Source organism: Calonectris borealis, chromosome 1 (genome assembly GCF_964195595.1).
Source record: "Calonectris borealis chromosome 1, bCalBor7.hap1.2, whole genome shotgun sequence".
In the NCBI taxonomy this organism is placed as follows: domain Eukaryota; kingdom Metazoa; phylum Chordata; class Aves; order Procellariiformes; family Procellariidae; genus Calonectris; species Calonectris borealis.
This window is the reverse complement of record NC_134312.1, coordinates 22,633,711-22,654,874: the sequence shown is the minus strand read 5'-3', so window position 1 is coordinate 22,654,874 and position 21,164 is coordinate 22,633,711. Positions and strand designations below refer to the sequence as shown.

The 21,164-nt window shown below is 37.3% G+C and overlaps 1 protein-coding gene across 1 annotated transcript in view; it reads left to right on the top strand.

The window, feature by feature from the left end:
* Positions 1 to 21,164, top strand: part of IL17REL (interleukin 17 receptor E like) — a 47,459-nt gene that overhangs the window by 13,345 nt on the left and 12,950 nt on the right. Inside the window, exons 2-9 of the mRNA XM_075149449.1 lie at positions 5,656 to 5,683; positions 11,403 to 11,552; positions 12,323 to 12,432; positions 13,921 to 14,035; positions 15,640 to 15,684; positions 16,513 to 16,652; positions 16,813 to 16,884; positions 19,121 to 19,175. Of these exons, the coding sequence (XP_075005550.1) occupies positions 5,656 to 5,683; positions 11,403 to 11,552; positions 12,323 to 12,432; positions 13,921 to 14,035; positions 15,640 to 15,684; positions 16,513 to 16,652; positions 16,813 to 16,884; positions 19,121 to 19,175 (715 nt within the window). The remainder of the gene's footprint in view (positions 1 to 5,655; positions 5,684 to 11,402; positions 11,553 to 12,322; positions 12,433 to 13,920; positions 14,036 to 15,639; positions 15,685 to 16,512; positions 16,653 to 16,812; positions 16,885 to 19,120; positions 19,176 to 21,164) is intronic.

Genomic DNA, 21,164 nt, shown 5'->3' with positions numbered 1-21,164 from the left:
TTGACCATGATATAGTTAAGACTTTTTTTTAGTGGGACAGGAATCATTATGTTATCCCTGTGCTTTCTCTTACTGTAAAGAATGCTATTTCCTTACATTTGGTAAGATGAATACAGTGGTGACTGTTACAAGAATAGAATGAGAGAAGTCCTGTGAGGTTCAACCCCACCAGCATCAAGGACGTGTAAAGTGCAAAGCCATTATTTCCTTTGCCTGTGAAAATAGCTCTGGAAGAAGCTAAAGCATACTCAGTTGTGAAGTTCTCCCTAGATAGTTTCTGGAGCTGATTGTCTCTATGAAAGAAATTATAGTCATTTGTTGATAGTCTGAGGAGCTTATGATACAGCTTTGAATCCTCTCTGTTTCCATCCAAAGTTCTTAAATTGTATAGATCCCTATCACTTTGACTGTGGGCTGTCCACCACTCAAAGACCTTTTTCCTTATGGAGGTCATTGAGATCACATTAGCTTTGTCAGGTTTTTCACTAGAGGCCGTGAGAAATCATTTAGGACTCTTATGGCCCAGCATCTGCAGACTCTTCCCTCATGAATTGAATGGGTTGAGCAGATGGAGAAAAGAAGGCTGCTGCTGAGTTGTTTTCATAGAAAGGGGTAAGTAGCTCCCTCTCTGTATTGGAGGATAACTACTGATATGACATGGATGTGGTGCTCCCAACTGAGACAAAGAATATTACCACTTTGCAAGGCACCAAATAAACCCTAGTGGGAAACTGTCTTCAGAACTGTGCGTGGTTCTGGACACTCCATTTGGACAGATGCATTGAAGTAGAAATAGCTGCTGAGAAGGGTGATGGTAAGAAGGAAAGCCTGTTTTATTAGAGAAGAATAAAAGAGCTTGGCTTTTATAGTCTTGCGAAAAAGCTGAGAAAACGTCTATTACTGGTTGTAGATAAATGGAAAGTAAATCCCAGCGTGGAAAGCATCTATTTAAGTGAAAAGATAATGGGCACAATCAGAAGTCAATACAAGCTAACCATTACTGTGTTTATGTTAGAAATTAAAAGATTTGGTGCTGGCAGAGAACAGGGCTTCTGGAGTAGCCTTGGCTATTGGAGCAGTGCACATGAAAGCCTGACTGCTTTTAAAATGAAGCTTCACCAGTTTTTGAAAGGGATTAGATGATATGGTATCTGTGGTTATCAGGGGACTAGACCCAGTGATCTGGGAGGTCCTTTCTAATTGTGTACAGAATAAGATGGATTTGGGCAGAGCTTCCCCTCTCGACTGGAAATCAAAAAGAACATGATTAAATTAATCATCTTTATCAGCCTTTTGGCTACAATTTGAGTTATTGCAAGACCACACTTCCCCTGTGTTGTAAGAATATGTACCATCCCATGCTTACTTTTAATGGTGGTCAAAGAGCAGAAATTGTTGGAATAGAGGGAGACATCAGAATGTGGTCGTGTTCCTTTTTCTCTGCCTTCTCTGACAGTTGAACCTAAAGTAGGAATGCAGGTAATAGCTTTGCCACTGAGGATCTCTCAAAAGGGGGAAAAACTGTTCACTCTATATTCACTGACTTTAATGTAGGCACCTTAATGAATGAATGTTAAGTGTCTGACAACCTGGTCCCAATTAAAGAATACATTTTCAGGCATTTTCAGGCATATTACTATTCCTTATGGAGTTGTGGAAGAGCTGCCACCAACTCTTCTATGAACGAGGTACAACGGAGCTAACAGGTAGACTGTGAAACCAAATTTGCCTCAGACTCTTTCCTGCATGACAGAACATTCAGGGAAGAATTTCCACAATTCTGTGCTTGATTCAGTGCCTGGAGATATGAGAGGAAATGGGAAGCAGGTCTAATCTTTGTTTCTTTTCCTTGGCAATTTTAATTCATGAAAATACTCTCTGTGCCCCCAAATCCAAGTCTTCCTCTGCTGATCTCACTTTCTTTTCTACAGTCTCTAAACAAAACAATGTGATATTACAATTGGCTTAGATTGAGGAGAAGTTGCTGTGCTAGCTAAAAAGTTGGCACCACACCTTCTATTCAGAATGCTGCACGTTGGTGGTGTCTGTTCAGATAACCTCTAGCTACAGTTGAGTAATACCACAAATGGGGAAAACCCTAGAGAAATAGGAAAATCCCTAACTGTTTGTGCATTGTGTAAGTATATTTTGCTTAGGCTCTTTGCCAAAGCAGATATGAATCAAAGATGCTGTCTGTATAGGAGTAAAATGTACTATCATGTTCAGGATCTTATTTTTGCATAAAAGACACCCACAGCATTTGTGAAAGGGGAAGAAAATTTCCATTCTGGTTTTAGTGTGTTATGTTTTTCTATTGCATTCATCACTGAAAATTCCTGAAAACAAAAGATATAGAAAGTGGGAGAAGAACTTGGTTAATTTATTTGAGTTCTTTGAGACAAATGGTCTCTTTTGACTATTTTGCAAAATGATTATAAAAGAAAATACCACCCCCCCCCTTGGTATTGTACAATAAAAAGAAACACTTACTTAAAAAAAGGAATTGAGCTGTGACCAAATGCTCGCTGTAACTGGCAAGTGTTTATGCAAATGTTTGATTATTTATGTAAACCTTCCCAGCAACTCCTCACCCAGAACAAAACCAAGTGCCCAAGAACGACAAAACATCTCCCTGCCAGAACAAAAATCTCTGATGGATATGTTTCTTTTTTCCCATGGAGAATATGAGAAAATAAATGCAAGATGGATTGGAAAGTGCTCAGATGGTAAGATTCATCTGAGCAACAGTGAAAAACAATAATAAATTAGGATAGACTAGAAGGTATAGGAGGATTTCTGCATCATCCCACAGCCCCACAGAAGTGGGTGGTTATTTTTTTCATGTTTGTAACTTAAAATAATTTATTTACATATGATTTGCATTTTTCAGGTGTCATAACAGGGGGTCCAAAGCACTGGCCTTCTTCAAGTAAAAGGCTCAATCCTCTGAGTTTTGTGAAATTTTTGTTGTTTATTTCAATGGGATCTTGATTTTTTTCCTAATGTATTTTTGCACCATGATTACAACCAGAAAGAACGGTTAGAGAAGTTAGTTTAAAGATGATGTTCTAAGAAATTTTGACTGGCAATTGGGAACTCTCTCAAGCCACCTAACCAAAATATTTTCAATAGTCTGGCTGCATACGGAAGTAATTTGCTAAATTATCAACCTCATGAGAGATTAATTTCTTCCCGTAAGCAGTGGCTCAGCAATTAGTTGATCCAACAGTTAAGTTTTCTCACCAAGAAAGCTAGCTCCCTAACTCACTCACTTGATTTTTTACAATCATTTTGTGTATTTGTCTATTCCACTCCCTAAGGCCATGGAGAACCTCAAGTAAAGAGACTGAATTCAAATTGTCCTTCTGCAGGGTTTGATTAGAAATAATTCAAAATTAGGGCTTTGAAACAGCAGTTAAAATTCCAGTAGTTTTATATAAGCTGGCATGTTCCACTTTTATTGGTTTAGTGTTGCACTGAATTATTCAGAAAGCTATAGTCTTCTTTCTATTGATGAATGTGCATTGGGAGAGTCAGCAAAATACCAATGAAGCTTTGGGGGGGGGGGGGGGAGAAATAATTCATAAATGACAAATATTTCTATGAACACGTTACAGCAGAAATGAGGTCGCATCAGTTACATTTTTCAATCCTTCAGGGGGATTTGAGGAATTTATGAAACCATTGAAATAGTTTTAGAACAATTACGTAAAGAAGTTTGATTTCCTTTAGGGAATCACAGAATCATAGAATAGTTTGGGTTGGAAGGGACCTTTAAAGGTCATCTAGTCCAACGCCCCTGCCATGGGCAGGGACATCTTCAACTCGAACAGGTTGCTCACCTGACCTTCAATGTTTCCAGGGATGGGGCAGCTACCACCTCTCTGGGCAACCTGTTCCAGTGTTTCATCACCCTCAGTGTAAAAAATTTCTTCCTTGTATTTAGTCTAAATCTACCCTCTTTTTAGCTTTAACCCTTGTCCTGTCGCAACAGGCCCTACTTCTTTGAGTGTCAATGTAGTATTGTGTAGAAGCAGCCAAAGTAATATCTTTAACAATGTCACAAGTAATTTTTATAATCTTCAGTCTATGAAAGTATGTGACCATCTCTGTCTTATTATAAAAAGTGGTTTAAAATACTACCTTTTATGCATCTGCACTTTTATGAGTCATAGTGACAAACTGCCAATTGTAAAAGATGAAAACTTACTTCCAGAAGTGATTATTAAAAATAAAAGTGTCGAAAGGACAAAGGAATGAGAACTAATACAGGTTAGATACTGGTCACTGGTTTTGTAAAGGCCTTCTTTAAAAACAAGCTTATCTAGCTAAGAACTTAGAAGCAGCGATGAAGGACAGAAAACACACTTCTCAGGTACTCTAGGCAGCTGCCACAGGGTAGCTGTCATTTCTCACCTGCAGCAATAATATGATTTTGCTCTACAGCTGTGTTTATGAGGAGGACAGAATTACATGTGGACGAAAGCCTCATAGAAGACCAAGTAATAGTTATTTTATGATGTGCTAATGCTTATCCAGGCTGCAGTCTCTGTGTTTGTCTACAACTTGAGAACTTCCAAATGTCCACTGAGAGACTTTAGCTGGCTCTAAATCTCACAGATTGTTGGCTTATTGACAAGATCCTAAAACGTTTTAAAAGGACTGAGAGCTGCCAGTCTGTCTGAGAGCAGAGAAGACAAGGTGGTGCCTGCTCCTTTTTTGGGTGTGACAAAAGTGTCTCTGTGAATGAGACAATGATTTTAAAGGAAAGTAAAGAGGAACATATATGCCGTATACAAAGGAATACTGGTATAAGTGCTATGTCAGAAACTTGAATGCAGAACAGCAGAAAACAGTATTTGCTGGCTAAGTAATAGCCTTTCTTTAGAATGTCATGCATAGTAGTCAAAATAAGATTTGTTATTTTTATACTCTACAGAATTTTAGTCTGTGGTTAAGTGTTTATTTTACTGGGAAAATGGATGTAGTCTGTCTGAAAGATAGCTGGAAACTTGTTAAAATCTCATTGTCAGGTTCACTTTGCCTCTTACAAAAACACTTTCTCACTTGAACATGGTAAGTACCGTGCCTGAGTAATTTCATTTTCAGGATTCTGAGCCAGATAGTTCTCAGAAATAAAAAGGCAAGTCTTATTTCTAATCTTCATTTGCAATTACTGTAATACTTCCTTCCATTGGCCTAGTGTGATCTTCTAAAAATCGTATAATATTCAATAGTGTTCTAGATATCTTCTATTAAAAAATCACTTGGTTTCTTTGCCCAGGTATGAAGCAGTCCATTGTAAAGTTTGACAAAACAATAAATAAGCTATTGGTCAGTACCTGATAAAATGCAGTCTGATATCTGTATTTGATGGAACTGTTATACTTGTTATAACAATTATACCTCAGTAGAAATACATGAAAATAATAATGCTGATCTTGTGTCCCCATACGTATCAGTCTGTCATATGTAGCAGTGATGTGCACTTTCACTGTATTTGAAAATCCTTTTTTTATCTTGAAAATGATTTCTGTTGTGGACTGTGAATATGTTTACTTGTTTAAGGTATGTTTATATTTGTGTACAATGATTAAGCAATATTTATTTTTATTGTTACCTCAGCTTTTATAATATTTTTGTTTCTGTTTGCAGGGCATTCATTGTAAAAGCAAACCTTCCAGTGAGTATACATCATTCACATTTTTCCTATATTTGTTTCTGAAAGATAAAGATAATTTATTGCAGATAATAAATCCACTTTCTTGGTGACATCAGATCACTGTCACAAGAGGGTATTTACCACCAGTTTCCTTGTACAAAGCATTGGAAATTGGTAGGCTCCGATAAATAATAGGTTAACAATGACTGTGCATTGTTGCTTTATAATTTTCCTTACCATAGATGGTCATTGGGAGAATTTGCTTGGTCATTTCAGATGTTTTTACTGCTTCTACTTATTATTATTGCCTACAGCAATAATACAGGTTCTTGAATTACCTGAACTCTGAAGCCTCCATCAATCACTCCTCCAGTGCACACAGCCACTTGACAGGGAAGTACGAGGCAGCTGCCTTGCAGGCAGTCCCCTCCGAGAGGACAATCCTAGCTGGAGGCCCAGTTCTGAGCACTGCTTGTCTCCAGGTTGCCTTTCGTGAATCCGTGTGGCAGAGAGTCCCCAGACAGGGAGAAGCTGCGATGCTGAGCTGCAAGCATGTGAGATGCTGATGCTATGGAGTGGGGCGTGAGCCGAATGTCAGCTGTCATGAGTCTTACTCTGAAAGCATGGCATTTATGGGACAAGTGTTGAGGTGGAGAGAAAGAACACGGCCGTGGAAGGGATGCAGTTAAAAGTCCCACCTGAAAAAGTCTCTAGTCTTCTGCCGGCAAGCAGAGTGAACCATTGGTGGCTGGTTCAAGGGTTGTTAATGAATCTTTTTAGGATTAGGCAGCTGAGCTGCTAGTTACACAAACTACGTGGAAGGTAGAAGAAGAAACAGGGGCGTTGACCTTCAGCTCTGCCTAGCTGAAGCATGCCTTCATGCCCTCGGGTAGCACAGGCTGAGGAAACCAAACCCTTCAACCCTGGTCTCAAAGGGAAGGACACCTGCAATACGGTTGGTTATGAGTTAAAATCTGTGCTGGGTATTACACAAATGCAGATCTAGATAGTGGAGACTCACTACAGGTACCACGAGGTGGTGATTCATTCCACCCATCTTAGGACAAGATGATTTATGTGCTGAGAGGGAGGCGAGAGGGGTTCTCCCTCTCTGTTGACTGCCAGAGGTGCTTAGATGATGCACATAAGCTTAAACTAGATGTTTGGCTCTCAGCTGGATATAGACTTTGGGCACTGAAGAGTTTGTAAACTGAAGATCCTTATCTTTCAAGATGATGTACGTGAAGCAGAGCTGGATGTAGGTTTTCAGTGCTGCCTGAAAATGACTTATCAGCTGTATTTAATACAAGTAACATGTAGGATGACTCAGCCTTATAGGGGTGATGAAAAAACATTTTTTTAGTCTTCACCGTAATTCACTTGTGCAACAGTGGGTGTATACTCGTTTCCATACTTCCTTTTCTATAGTCATTCTTTTTATTATTTATTATTTGAGGTAAAATTACCTTGGAAGACCTTAACTGTGTAATAGAGCACCTTTGCAGTAGTCATTGCTTTTAGCTGCAACAAAAAGATGACTTTATTTACTAGAATTTGCAGCTATATCAGCTCAGCAGTATTTGGCAACGTAGCTTTGACTCTGCCTTCTCCCTCCTGCTCTTCTAGACTGTTAGTAGTACCTAAGGGCTACTGTAGTATTTGAAATTCACTGTAATATATCCAGACATTGATATCAATATATGAATGATTTTAAAAAAGCCTTACATTCTCAGAAAATGTATTTGGCACAGTATATCACCATGTTGTCCAATATCCTTGAACATTTGAAATTTTCTGAACATACAACTGTGAAACCCTTCTAATTTACTGTGCATTGAAATCTATTGTGAAAAAGAGGCTGTCAGTCTGAAATTTAATCAATTTCATAATTGGTGTAAGTACTTTTAAGTAGCGAATTTTGGTATTTATTAACTGAAGTGCACCATGTGGTTATCTTAGGAGAGCATATCTAGTTTATGAATTTTGTTGAATCATCCTAATGCACAGATGCAGCAGATACTGTGGTAAATCATATGCAAATAAGTTTGAAATGCTACTGTAATTTATACTCATGGAATGATGCTCCAGTGAAGCAATTTTAGTATGCGTTAGATATGCTTACAGATTTAGCACTGTCAGTATCCTAAGTAGTTCAGATTCTTACAATTCTTGTAGGGAAGAAATATCAGACAAAAAACCAGTTAGGATTTTCTATTGGGTGTGGGCCTGGAGCTGTTATTAATGGGTTTTCTCCGCAATTTTTTTTTTGCTGTTCTCCGATTTCATCTTCTTGCCTGAGGCTTCAAATTATCCATCTAATCATTTCTATTGCGTATTCATTGCTCAGCTCTGGCTTCTATTATCCAAGTGTACATAAGGTGTGTTTTGCTGTCGTGACAGTTCTGGGTTGATTGCTGCATCATCAGATAAAAAAGTAATCTGCTGTGGTTGAGCTGATGGCAAAAGTACAAGGAAAGTGTCTACATGCTGAATAATAAGCCTTAGCTTCTTTATGCCTGGGCTTATATGTGTCCATAATTAAGGAATCTTATTACAGCAACAATCCCTCTCTCATGTAGGGCTAATTACAGTTATAATTCATAAACATAAAATTTAGGCAAGATTTACTCAGCAGATGGTTTGTGTAGCAAGATGTATCTTTATGTCTTCTGGGATATAGATCAAACTACTCGTGAGAAAAGGAAAGAGGTGTGTGTTCCAGAGGAAAATATCTGAGGGGGGGATTAAAAGATGATAAGGTAAGAGTTTAGTGAAGAATTAGTCAGAAATGAGTCTCATACTGTGATGATTTATAGAATGAAAATTATTTTCTGCCAGCTCTTCCTTGTATCATATATTTATTGTGATCCAAAACTAATATCCTCATGCATGATATGATCCATTTAAATTATTATTAATGAGTTTTGCAGCATCTTTTGCAATTCTCAAAATATATCATAAAATTAATGGAAAAAAATCCAAAGTGGAAGAGTCATTTCATTTTATCCAGTGTGTTACTTATTTGTTCTCAGTTTGAAGGTAGAAGCTGTGAGCTGTAAGCAGACAGTAGTCCCTAAAACTCTGTTTGTGGATCTGCTTGATACTATGTCAGTAATGCACCTAGGTATGACTTAGGATTCTCCTGAGATAGTTCCAGGCTTGTGACATCTAACACCACCATACCCCAGGCAGTAAAAACTAAGGGCTGAATTCAATTAAGTCATGAAGTCTCTCCTAAAAGTAACTAGGGTCAAATAATATGGTCACATTCACCCAAACAGAACACTTTGTGAAGAACTGTCAGCTTTGACAATGTACATATATACATTGCTCTTCCCTTAAATCATTTCTACACAGACATGGTAATGGGCAAGATTATAGGCCTGGATCAAGAAATTTACACTAACAACCAAGGAATTAAGCAGAAACAGTTGCTCCTGGATACCATTTGGTATCCACAACTGCATGTCATATGATGCAGTCAAGAAAATATCTTTTTGAGCAAAGAGACAGAGCTAAAACTAATAATCACTTATCACATTATTAGTAATAATTATCGGGTAGTTCTGCAATATAATAACCTCCCAATTAAGTGTGGGTGGATTGATTGGGTGTTGTACAATAACTCTCCATCCTGAGATACCTTCAGGATTATTACACCACCCATTCTTGGAACACGGAATATAGTCTTCACATCTGGCTGCTGTGCACTGTACTTCTTAAGGCTGCCTCATCTCTGTGGAAACGTGTTTACAAATTCTTCAAAAGTCAATGTACTCCACTGCTCTTAAAGCCTAATTTGTATATTTTGAATGATCTGTGTTTTTTCTTTGGTTTGCACAAATTGTCTTCTCTCATTGCCAATATTACCTTGGATAATTGAGAGCTGACTCTGCTGTCAGCTGAGGTAAAGTGTCCTTGTTTTTCCATTCTTTTAACTTGGTTGATATCAGCATATCCTGTTGCTTCCAAAAGATGCTTAATGGCACAAAACCAGGATAATGGAGTGGAGTTTCAGGTGTGAAGCGTTTGTCTTTTCTGACTTTTGATATGTATCATGCAGGACTAATTTCTCCTGATACCAAGTGTGAGGGCACCTTAAGGCCTGACAGATTCAAGCCAAGGTACCACATTTATGTCAGCCTGTCTTCACGTCCTGCATGTATCTGTATCCGATTCTTGACAATGGGCTTCAGCTGCAACTGGACACTGTGAAAGTGAGGAACTCATAATATAGAAAGAGGTCCTGTACAGGTTAATACACTTTCAGTCTTTAAATTTAGAGCACTTTCCTTCATTGAATGGTTGGAGGGGTAAGTATGGATAAGCTTTGCCCTTCCTCCTCCTCTACATCCTACCCTTCCTCTGTGAGAACTGTGGATGTGTCTTCCATGTGAGTCAATGGGCATCCACGCTTGCAACAATTCTTTGCTAGACGTTGAGGGATGCACCCTTTCCTGATGATTTGAGTTAAGAGTGTTATCCTGTATTTTATGGCAAGCACAGTATTGCGGCACTGCTGTTTCATACTACGCTCTTTGCCATACTAGTTGACTCTTTCTAGGAGTATGTTAAGCAGTACGACTAATAAGAGTCAAATGTTTTTTTGTTCTTCCAGCCTCTCCCCAGGGGGAGGAGAATGTGCAGTAAGATACTTTGTCTTACTTGGGTGTCTTTTAACTTTCTTGCTATGTACCAAAGTGAGAGGGGTAAGAAATATTTAAAAGAAATCGCTATGATGTGGTTACAGCTAAAATGAGGTGTGCTGCATTGTATACCACAAAGCCAAGGGACAAAACCCAATTCCCTGGCTATTTGTTCTGATAATTTCTTGAACTCTTAATTTTTGGGACTACAAACAATGTATGTGAGGTAGAGAAGTCCAAGGAATGCATTGGGGATTAAATCCACTGTATCAACATAAATTCATAAATAAATAACTGATTTCTATGCAGGGCAGTCTGAGAAGTAGAAAGAGATGAAATATGGCTAACTGATGAGATTTGGTGCCTTAAGTCTGTTTTTTTCTTTTACGTTAGCCTACAGAAGGCGGCTGTGCAAACCGATGTCCTAAGGCTTTGGGATGACTAAATTTCCATAGGAAAATAAGATGAGACATAGTAGCTGTGTTCTGTGCCTACTGTTTACACCTTGAAGAAGGCCTGGATAATATTTATTCTGCTCTTGCTCTTCGGGTCTAAAGCAGAAGGAAATCCTGTAGGTGTGAGGGATTTTTCCATGACTAGGAATGCAATGGTGCCCTCTTGTGTGAAAGTGATATTTTAACAGCAGTTGAAACCACCAGCCAATCCTAAAATTAAAATACTACCTATGAGCGTGCTTACAAGATACAGGAATGGTTTTGGAGAAAAGTTTAAATAAACTATTAGTCTAGCCACGATCTAGCAGATCTGATTTTTTAAAAACACTATTAGTCTAGGTGTGCTCTGCTAGCCTTAACTGTTAGAAGTGTGATTCCTTCCCCTTGTGGGTTAATACTTCCCTAAGCCAGGAAATTTATTATCAAACCCCATTTGTAATGCAGTTCTTTCCAACCTCCCTGCATTGCTAGTGAAGCCAACTAGCTATGTTGGCCATGTGAAAGTCTGAGGTAAAGTACTGGCTTTGCTGAAGTCAGTGGTGACTTTCAGTAGAGCTGGAGCTTCACCTGTGCTACTTTCTCTCCCCCAGATATCTTGCACACAATGAGATTTCTCTGTCTTTGTATTTGCATTTGCAGATGGCATTTTTAACAGCTTCTGCCATGATGCTCCTGCATCTTTATCTTCTATGGTACTGAAAAGCATGAAGATCTCAACGGTGATGAAATGTGTCCAAGGAAGCCCATGCTCTCTTCATTTAAACATTAAAGGAACTCTGAGTCTGGATGGTAGGAAGCAGATTTGCTACTGAATCATTTCTGTTTACTTTTCAATTATAGGTGTTCAGCCAAATTTTGGTCCATATTGCAATATTTGTGTCCAAGCTGTTTTCATGTAATTATATCAGGAAGATACTTTTTGCGAAACCATTTTATTACAAACCAGGATAAAGCTGTGGCCCTTCTCAAGGGAATGAGAACTGAGATAATAAATTCAAGACAACTGAATTTTTACTTCCAACATAACACACTTAACTTGTCCTCTACCAGTGCCCCAAGCATACTGCTGCCCTTTTCTTTCTTGCTCTGGCACGCATGCATGCACACACACACACTCATTCTGTCTGCCCTGGTAACTCAGACATGAGCGACTGCCCCAACAGAAGGAGAAACAGTTTATGCGTCTGAAGTTACAATTCTACACTAAAACAAAATGAAAGCACTCAAACTTTTTGGGCATAGTCTATTTTTACTAACTTAGTGTGTTACCATTTAGATATTTCCTGGTGTGCTTCACTCAGAGGTAGTAGGTTTATTTTTAAAATTTGCATAAGAATTTGCATAATTAAAGCTTTAATTTATAGCAGTCTGTATTAAATCCTTGGCCTTACCCCCATGTGTGTGTTATATATGATGCCCCTTTTTTAAACAGAGATAAAATACATGTGCCTTTCACTTAGAAGGAAAGCTTACGATATGGTATATTTTAATTTATTTTTTGTTTTTTTCTTAAAGATGCTCAAATTATATTTTTGAAATCTATTCCTAACTCATTTCAGAAAATATCCGTGGACTGGAAATATGTTCTCTTTCACTGGACACGCAGCAATCTCAGTGCACAAATGTGAGATTTGCTAGGAAAAAAAGCAAGATGCTTAATGGAAAGAAGGTAGACTCCTTTTTTGGGTTGTTTTTCATTTAAATGTTTATAAGCCTTTGGAAAAAAATATATTGTGTATCTCTCTTATTTTCTTCTCTATTGACTTTGTGGAAAACTGCAATGAAATGTATGCTTCAGCATCGTCAAATGAAACTCCATAACAAAATGTCCTTTCATAACCTATAAATTCCATTCTCCACCATTTTCGTACTTCTTCCACTTACCTTTTTGCAACAGAAGCTGCCTCTGCAAAGCCTAATTTTCATAGCAATCTTGCTAGCTTTCTTTTTGTGCCCACCAAATTGTGGCGAAGCTTTTGTAACTCCAATTGCTAGGAAGCACAATGCCATAGGGATTTTAAGTGCATACATATGATTTATTTAAGTCCAACCGTGTCAATGGAATTTACACGTCTAGAAGACAGCCAAGTGCCTAAGCAATTGTGCACATCTGTCCTAAACTCATGGTAATAATTGTAACAGCAGAATACAATTTTTTACTAAACTAAACCCAGAAGTATTTGTTATTAAAATTTGCAACTGAGAAAAAAAAAAAAGAACCATCCTTGACCAACTGTTTAAAAGACATGAATTTTTGCTTTCAATTACTGGTGCGTAACTGTTATTAATCCCATACAAAATGTGTTACTTCATGTGCTTTGTGAATGTTATATTGATTGCACATGTGAAATAAAGTTCTCCTCCCAAACTGGAACTGCAGTTTACGCTCTGTGTCACTTGATGATCAAACGTCCCTATAGGCAATGCAGGGCCAGCAATGAACAATTGGTAGCTTTTAGAGTAAGGTAAGTTTATAGGCAAAACTCAACAAACATATTTAATGAAATTTTCTTAGTTTCAGTTCAGTGACTGGAATGGTGACATAAGATGTCTTTTACCCTCCAAATGCCTTGTACCAAATAGGAATATATCCAACATGAAAACCTATATGGAATTTAATAGTTACTGCTATCAGTGAGGGAATGACCTGCTATAACTGGACCTCAACTTCTGTCTCCTAAATTACTTTCTGTCTCACAAACTGTTACTGGAGTGAATAAATTTGCTGAAGTTGCCATTAAATGTTTAAATAGACATTTTTTTCCTGTTCTGCAAGTGTTTGTGCTTATAAATCCTACAAACTGGGACTTTTGTTAGTATGAAAGACCTTTTTGCTTTTGAAGTTCTCTAAGCATTGGGTACCTGTATTTCTATGCTTTTAAGATTATTTGATAGCTTGTAGATATTTAGATTTCTGGAAGTGAGGAAGATAACAACATTCTGGATTAGAAGTAATGATACTCTCTGAAATCCTTTCATTAGATGGTATCTGCTTCTTTTACATTCTTAATGCTACAATATCTGAGACTGCTTAATGGTCCTTGTAAATATACATAAATCTGAACAAAGAGTATTGCTTGCTTAACTCTGATAACCAGTGGTTTTCATGTATTCTGGAAGTCACGCACAAACTTGATTTTGTAAATGTTTTAAACAGGTACAGGTACAATTCAATTGCATTGAAGTCAATGTAGCACAACACATCTATGTGACCATGAAAACAGTACCAAATTACTGTGAAGTCAAGCTGAGTCAGGAATACTATGTTGAAGGTAGGAAAACATCTTAAACCAGATGTTTTTCAAGAAACATCTTTTCAAAGAAAAAAACCAAACCAAACCAAAAAACCCCAAATGCAAAGCCAAATCACGTTCTGGGATACACTGATCTAACTGATGGTGGATCATGTATGCCAGGACCAGTCTTATTCTACATTTTGATGATTTATTTTGTGCATATAATTGTCTGATTTGCTATAAAAAACAGAGACCAGAGTTCATATCTAAAAGTACATGGAAAACTGAACTACACTATGCATTTGTCTTAATTGGCCTTCTTGTGATGGGCACGTGCTCTTTCTCTGCCTGCAGGTTCAGTCCTGTGTGCTCTTTGTGCATAAGACGGAGCCTCTCCTTCTCTTCATACTTAGGCCACAGGTGGTTTCAGAGACTGAGGAAAGCTTAATAAGAAAGTGTAAACAAATTTCTTTTTACTTTCATTAGCTAGCTGTTCTATCACCTGTTTTCATGTAACTGGATAAGATAAGGTAGCATTTTTCCATGTTTTCGGTGTAAAGTGTCTACCATATGCATATAAAAATAGATTCAGCACTGTGGTCCAACCAAGATACGATGTGGCTAGTGAAGACGAGTGCACCAAATGGTGTGCAAAAAATGAAATGAGACCCCTTGTTTGGTCTGGTGCCTGGGTTTGTCCTGCCTTCCCATCTCCAGAGCCTGTGGGTGGGCGGCTCTTGCCCTTGCCCCTTGGTACAGTGTCATCCCTTGCACCCAGTATCAGACACATGGTGGCTGTTTCACGCTGTCATAGGAGTAAAGCCTTTTTGTATTTAAAAAGCTTTTCATTTTCTTGATAAATCCTGATTCACTTGAAGTAGATATGTACTTTGTGAATAAAGAGGGGGGAAAATAAGGTTTTATAAAGCCCAGTTTTAAGACACTTTGCAAGGGTGAGTAAACAAATGAAAATAGGGAATATTTCTCTGGGGAAAAGAACTGTGTGGGGACATGAGAGTGAAGTGCTGCTCTAATACTGAGGTAAGTAAGGAGAGGTGAAAACAGAAGGCAGCACAATATGAACTGATTTAGTGTTCTTAAATCAAGATTTAAGTTTTGGAGTTACGAATATTAGATATTAGTTCTGAAAGTGTCGCCTGGCCTCTAATCCTGGTAAGCTCCCTGAGAGCTAAATAGGGTGTTTCTTTGTAAGCCTAGAGTAGAATCAGAATAGCAAAACCACACAGTTTATAACAGAGGAATAAGCCTGGTAAACAAGAGGTGTAGCTTTCAAGGAAAGAATAACTGAAATTATTATTACTTAAATTATTGTTAGGTACTAGGTAAAGAAGTGCAGTGTTATATCCTAGATTGCCACCTTAAACTGCTGATGAGGTTTTCCAGTAGAAACCCCACACTGGTGAGATAGCTCCTTAAGGCAAGTTGTGATATAATCTCTGTGTGTGGCAAGGGTGCTTTTCTTTTTTGCTGTTTATCTAGAAGTGGATGTAAATCTGCCTTTAAAAAGGGGTATAAGAGAGAGTTTTCCTGTTGGGAAGCTATTGGATAATTTGGCAGTTTATTTACACAGTTATACAAGTAAAGCAGCACTGAAGACAACTCTGGCTTCTATTTTGCAGATTGCAGAAACAGTGATGTGGGAAAATACATTTCAGCTTGTTCGGGTGAGCTGATCTTCTATAAAGCTATGAGATATTTCTGGTGACCTATAAATGATATGTTTTCATAGCTGAATAATCAGGGGAAAAAAATGATGATTTACAACTACCAATACTTATAATTACCATGTAATTGAATAGGTAATGTCCTGGAAAATGTGTTTCTTTATATTGACTTGGAAATGCTAGATAGCAGATAAAGACATTGACAACCTATTTAATACTTAAACTTTTGGAAATAGGTTTGTGTCCTTTTCATGCAGATTGCTGGTTTTATATTTTGTCTATAGGCAGACCTCGTAGATATATTGAAATTAATTTGCCAAACTGCTATCCTGATTTTGGCATACCCATGAATATAAAAAAAACCCTAAACCAATCCCCCACATATTGTATTTGTCTAACATAGTTGCACATATTCTCTATGTAGTGAAATTGGAACCTTGGGATAATCAGCTTTTATAGTAGTATTAATGTGTATATTTCAAGTATTTGTACACGAACTACATAACATTTCAAGTGCTAAGGCTGAGGTACAATCGGTAGGTGTCCTGGCCTCTCAATATTGCCAGTGCTAATTTAAAACTGAATAATATTGAAATTTATTCTCATGAAAATTATTATATCTCATAAAATAAGAATACCTTTAGGAATATCAGGATATAAAAAGAATTAATTCAAACATCCTAGCTAAGACTCTATAGATGTTGAATTTAATCTCCATCAAGTTATGAAATATATTCTGTACCTTTTTTAAAGAAATAACAAAATCAGAAATAACAAAGTAGTAAAGAAACAGGTGTGATAATTTCATGCTTGTATTCTCTTTTTCAGCTGGAAAGCTTGATTATAATGTAGACAGGGCAAGGAAAATTATATCAGTGAATGTATCCAACTTTCTTCGAGATCAAGATTATTACGTTCGCTTGTGCCACAAATGGTTTACCTGTGAAGATGTAGGGGCATTTGCTGTGGTGAGTTAAAGCTCAAAGCAGTTTGTTGAACTGGTGGGGGGTGACTTGTAGATGGAAACGCTCACTGAAGTCATAGTTATAGGACCCTTCTATATCTTTATTCAGCTTTATTAAAAATCATTTTCTGTCCTGGATTCATGACCATCTTTTTTCATTTCAGATAAAAGGGAAGGAATCTTTAAAATCAGTTTCTCTGAAATACTCTCAGCTACTCCCTTGTCTTTGCATTGAGGTAATGCAGTCTGGAATTTGGTATATACTTGTGTTTCTGATTAAAGAAATTTTATCTGGGATTTGCGTTAACAAAGGAGGAAAAATCTATAGAAAAAGGCTCTAGACCCAAGTTTTTAACTAAGGCTTGTCTGACCTTATGATTATGTAAACGTAGAAGAGATTTTTTAGGAAACACTAATTAAAACATGGAGATAAGAAGAAAATGGGATACAATTTACATTAAATTATGGAAAGTGTTGTGTAAGATTAATTTGACTGATTTTTTATAAGCAATGAAAAGACAGAAAATTTAATCTGACTGAATTTCAGCATAGCATTTGATATAGTATTGCATGAGAAACTAAAAGAGGAATTGAGGAAGCTGGAGTTGAGAACAAGATTTGTATGGTAGATAATACCTAGCTGGAGGGCTAACTTGACTACTCCTCTTGAATGGGGCTGTGCTAATAGGAAGGTTACTTAAGGAACACACAGCAGTTCTTACGTAAATGTTTTCATCAGTGACATGGGCACAAAAGGTGGGAATGTGTTAATGAGATTTGCTGATAATACAGTTGAGAGGTGTAATCAAAATGGAAGAGGGTCAGGATAATTGGAAGAGACTAGAGATCATGTGTGAAATAACTAACGGAGGATGAAGTTCAAGTTCATGCACTTGCTCTAATAAAAAGAATTCTTGCTGTAAGATGCGAGTCCTCATTCAGAAGTAACAGTGGAGGAAAAAAGATATGGGTGTAATAGTTCATCACAGGATGATTAAACTACATGCTTACATGATGTAAATGTGAACAAAAGTCTAGTGGGTTAGATTATTCCAAGCTAACAGGAAAGTATGGGCAAGGCCTTCTTTGAAATACTGTACGCAATTCTTGTATCCATATTCGAGAAAGACTAATTCAAATGGAAGATGTACATAAAAAATCTAGAATGGTTGGGGAATGGAGAGACTGTCTTACAAAGGAGATTCAAAGAACATGCTTTCATTAGCCTAGTAAAACACATGCAAAGAGAAAATATGTTTGTTGTCTAAACACACATCAGAAGGATCCTTTTCACATAAGGAAAAAGAACAGATTTTTTTAAGCTAAAGCCATTCTTGCCACAAGAATGAAGGGGGATAAACTTCATTCCATGAATATATTCAGGATAGCTACAGATTTTTTTTCTGATAATCTGAGAAGTGAGATTTTGGAATATCTTTCATAAAAAGGAATACCAAACCAATTTAAAATGGTCTTGGTAAGATAAAAAGACACTATGTGACCTAGTTTCTCATTGAATTTTGGGGTAGGATTTACCTTGCGGATAAGATACCTAAATGTAGATGTCCAGATGTAGATATCTACCTTTGAATTAGATGTCCAAACTCTTATAGTCAATGGAGATCTAGTTAATGCAGCCAGTTATTCAACTGACCAAATGTAGATGGCTATTTTGGGACGTGCTGGATAGTCTACAGCTGGATAGTCTACAGTGGCTGCATTAGCTAGATCTTCATATGGCTACTGTAATAGTAATTTGGGCACTTTAGTCACACTCAGGTGTGTACGTTGTAGGCACCTAAAATCACATACCTTAATATGCGAGTTGAACCACAAGGTCTCTTTCAAGCCTAGGGATTTTTTTTTTATTCCACTCTGAAAGGAATTAGGTCACTGGAAAGGTATTATTCCTTTCAGCAGATACACAGAGAATTCCACACTACGATTGTTGAGCAAACAGATGAGAACTGTGAGTAATAGAAACATTTGCACATGAATCTAAATAATTAGGGTATAGTAACAGCCACACACATATACTTGCAGATTGGGTTAAGTGTTAGTCCTCAAATTTTAAGGATACATCGTTTACCATAACAAAGGCCAGGAGATCTGAGATTATGATTCTTGAATATCTTTTGATACCCCTAGAAAATAATGACACTCTAAGAAACTTAATGAAAATCAAACTGGAAGGTTTTCTAAATGAAATGGGGCTAAATATATGACTCAGAAATAGTAGGAATATAGTGCTAGAAGGGATCACCTTAGTTCATCAGCTCCAATCCCCCTAATGATGAACAATAAAATACATATCTAATGCAAAACATCCTTTAAAAAAACTACCTCCAAAGCTTTCTAACAAACATGGCATCTTTATCTTTGGTGGAAAGGTTTTCTGTCACATTCTGTCTGAAATGTTAAAAACTGGTGTGTCTGAGAATCTCTAGCTAATGGCCACTTTTTGGGTTGTAGGGTTGGCTGGCAATTCCAGATGCAAGGAGGATACAACTTTGCCCTTTTGAAAATGGCAAGTATTGTGTGATTACTTTTTACATGAATGATTTTCAGCAGCTCCAGTAGTATGTCATCATTTGAAATTCATGTAAGGTGAAAACCATACATTGCAAAACTTCAAGGAAATCGTCATATTGGTTTGTTATACTGTGGGTAGACAAAATAACTTACTTTCAGACCAAATTGTTCCCCAAGTTTATGCCAATATAAACACTAAGTAACTTTCTAGTCATTTCCCACATTTTCTTAAGTCACACACAAACTGTCCAGAAGGAAGAAAAGCCACCGAGATCAGCTTTGAAATGCAGATGTGAGAAGAGGGCTTCAAGGAGAGATTTGAAGAAGGTGACTGACCCCCAACTTAAAGGAGGGAACAGGGAGTTGAAAAAGAAGACTGTTAACTGCACATGGGAGTTCCCATACTTAATGGGAAAATATTCTCACAAAGTGTTCCAGCAAAGTCAGAGTTTGGTCTGAGATGACAGCTGAAAAAGAACTTGTCATATTATACAGGTCTTTAGTGAAAATGTTACCAGGCAGATAGATACAAAAAAGTGTAGCCTGAAAAAGTGTTTTATTTTGTTAAGTCCAACAGAAGTACAACAATATTTTTTTCCCCAGACTATGCTAAGAAGTCCATTAAGGGATTTTAGTATTTGATTTAAAAAAAAAAAAACAAAACATGAAAGAGAATAAAAACACCCACCCATAACAGCGCATCCAAACTCTGTTAAACTGTATAGACATTCACTGCAATCCTTTCACATTCTTGCAGGGCTGATACATTTGTGTTAAAATGGAAGCAATGTCCTCTTTAGGTAGCCCAGCCTTCATTTCTCATTTATTTTATTGTGGCAGAATATAGTGTTTGTGATACTACAGTTCCTTTATAGTAATGGAGTGCAGCTTGACTAAATAAAAAGGGATTTTTTTTCTCTATTTATGCAATAGAGAGCACTTACAGGAATGCTCAAGCTCTGTCTGTAGCTATGTCTATGACACGTAGTCAGATTTGGCTTTAAGGTCATCAAAGCAAAGCCTATTGGCCATCTGCACGATGAAGTCCTAACCTCTATTCTTAGTAGCTGTTCAGCCTGACGCTGGGTCTCATGGGGCACAGGTTGTTTTCTTTCAAATTTTCTCCTATCTCTACCTATTTCCTGTGCTTGGAATGGTTATGCTTTGCAAGTGCAGGAAATTGGGCTCATGAATCACATGATTCCCTCCTTCATTCTGTATTCTGCTTCTTTTCCTTCCCCTCCTACTGCAGTCATTCTCCTCTCTGATACCATTGAATCAGGACTATGGCGATAGCTGAAGAATAGCTTACAAAGCTTTATGTAGTCAGAGGAAAGGCAGCCTGTGCTTTGGCACAGTGAAGCTCTTGAAGCTTATTTCTGTCCGTTTAGGAAGTTCCAATGCACAGTTACAATTGAAAACTTAACTTATAGCTTTGATAAATAAGTGAATATGGGAAATACTGTTTTACAGCTATACTTTTCATTTACTCAGCTATCCTCCTTGCAGGAATCTCAAGCAATTTTTCAGACTCTAGCATCCAGCTATTTAAATATATAAGGAGTTCCAGCTTTTGAGCCACATTGTTTTCTTTTTAAATCTTTATTTTTCCTATCTGACAGCTCTGTTTGCTGGAATATCTAATGTAGATTGGTTCTTTTTTGGCTCATTTATCATTGATGTAATAAAGTTGGGATTATAGATTTAGTTCTGTGGTAGGAGATAATTAACATTAACAGTTTTGGGTTAATGTAACTAAGAGAAGAAAATAGGAATTGTTGTTATGCTTGATGGGAGTTGAATTTGGACATCTGTTGTTTCCGCTCCTTGATGTAGACTGTGCTTCTTCACTTTGCTACATTTTTTTACTCATGGATATTGTTTGTTCACTCCTCTTGAACATCCAACTGGCCATGTTTTTAAGTTTTTGTTTCACAAATAGTTGCAGAAATACATTTTTCTCCTACTTCTGACTATTAGGCAA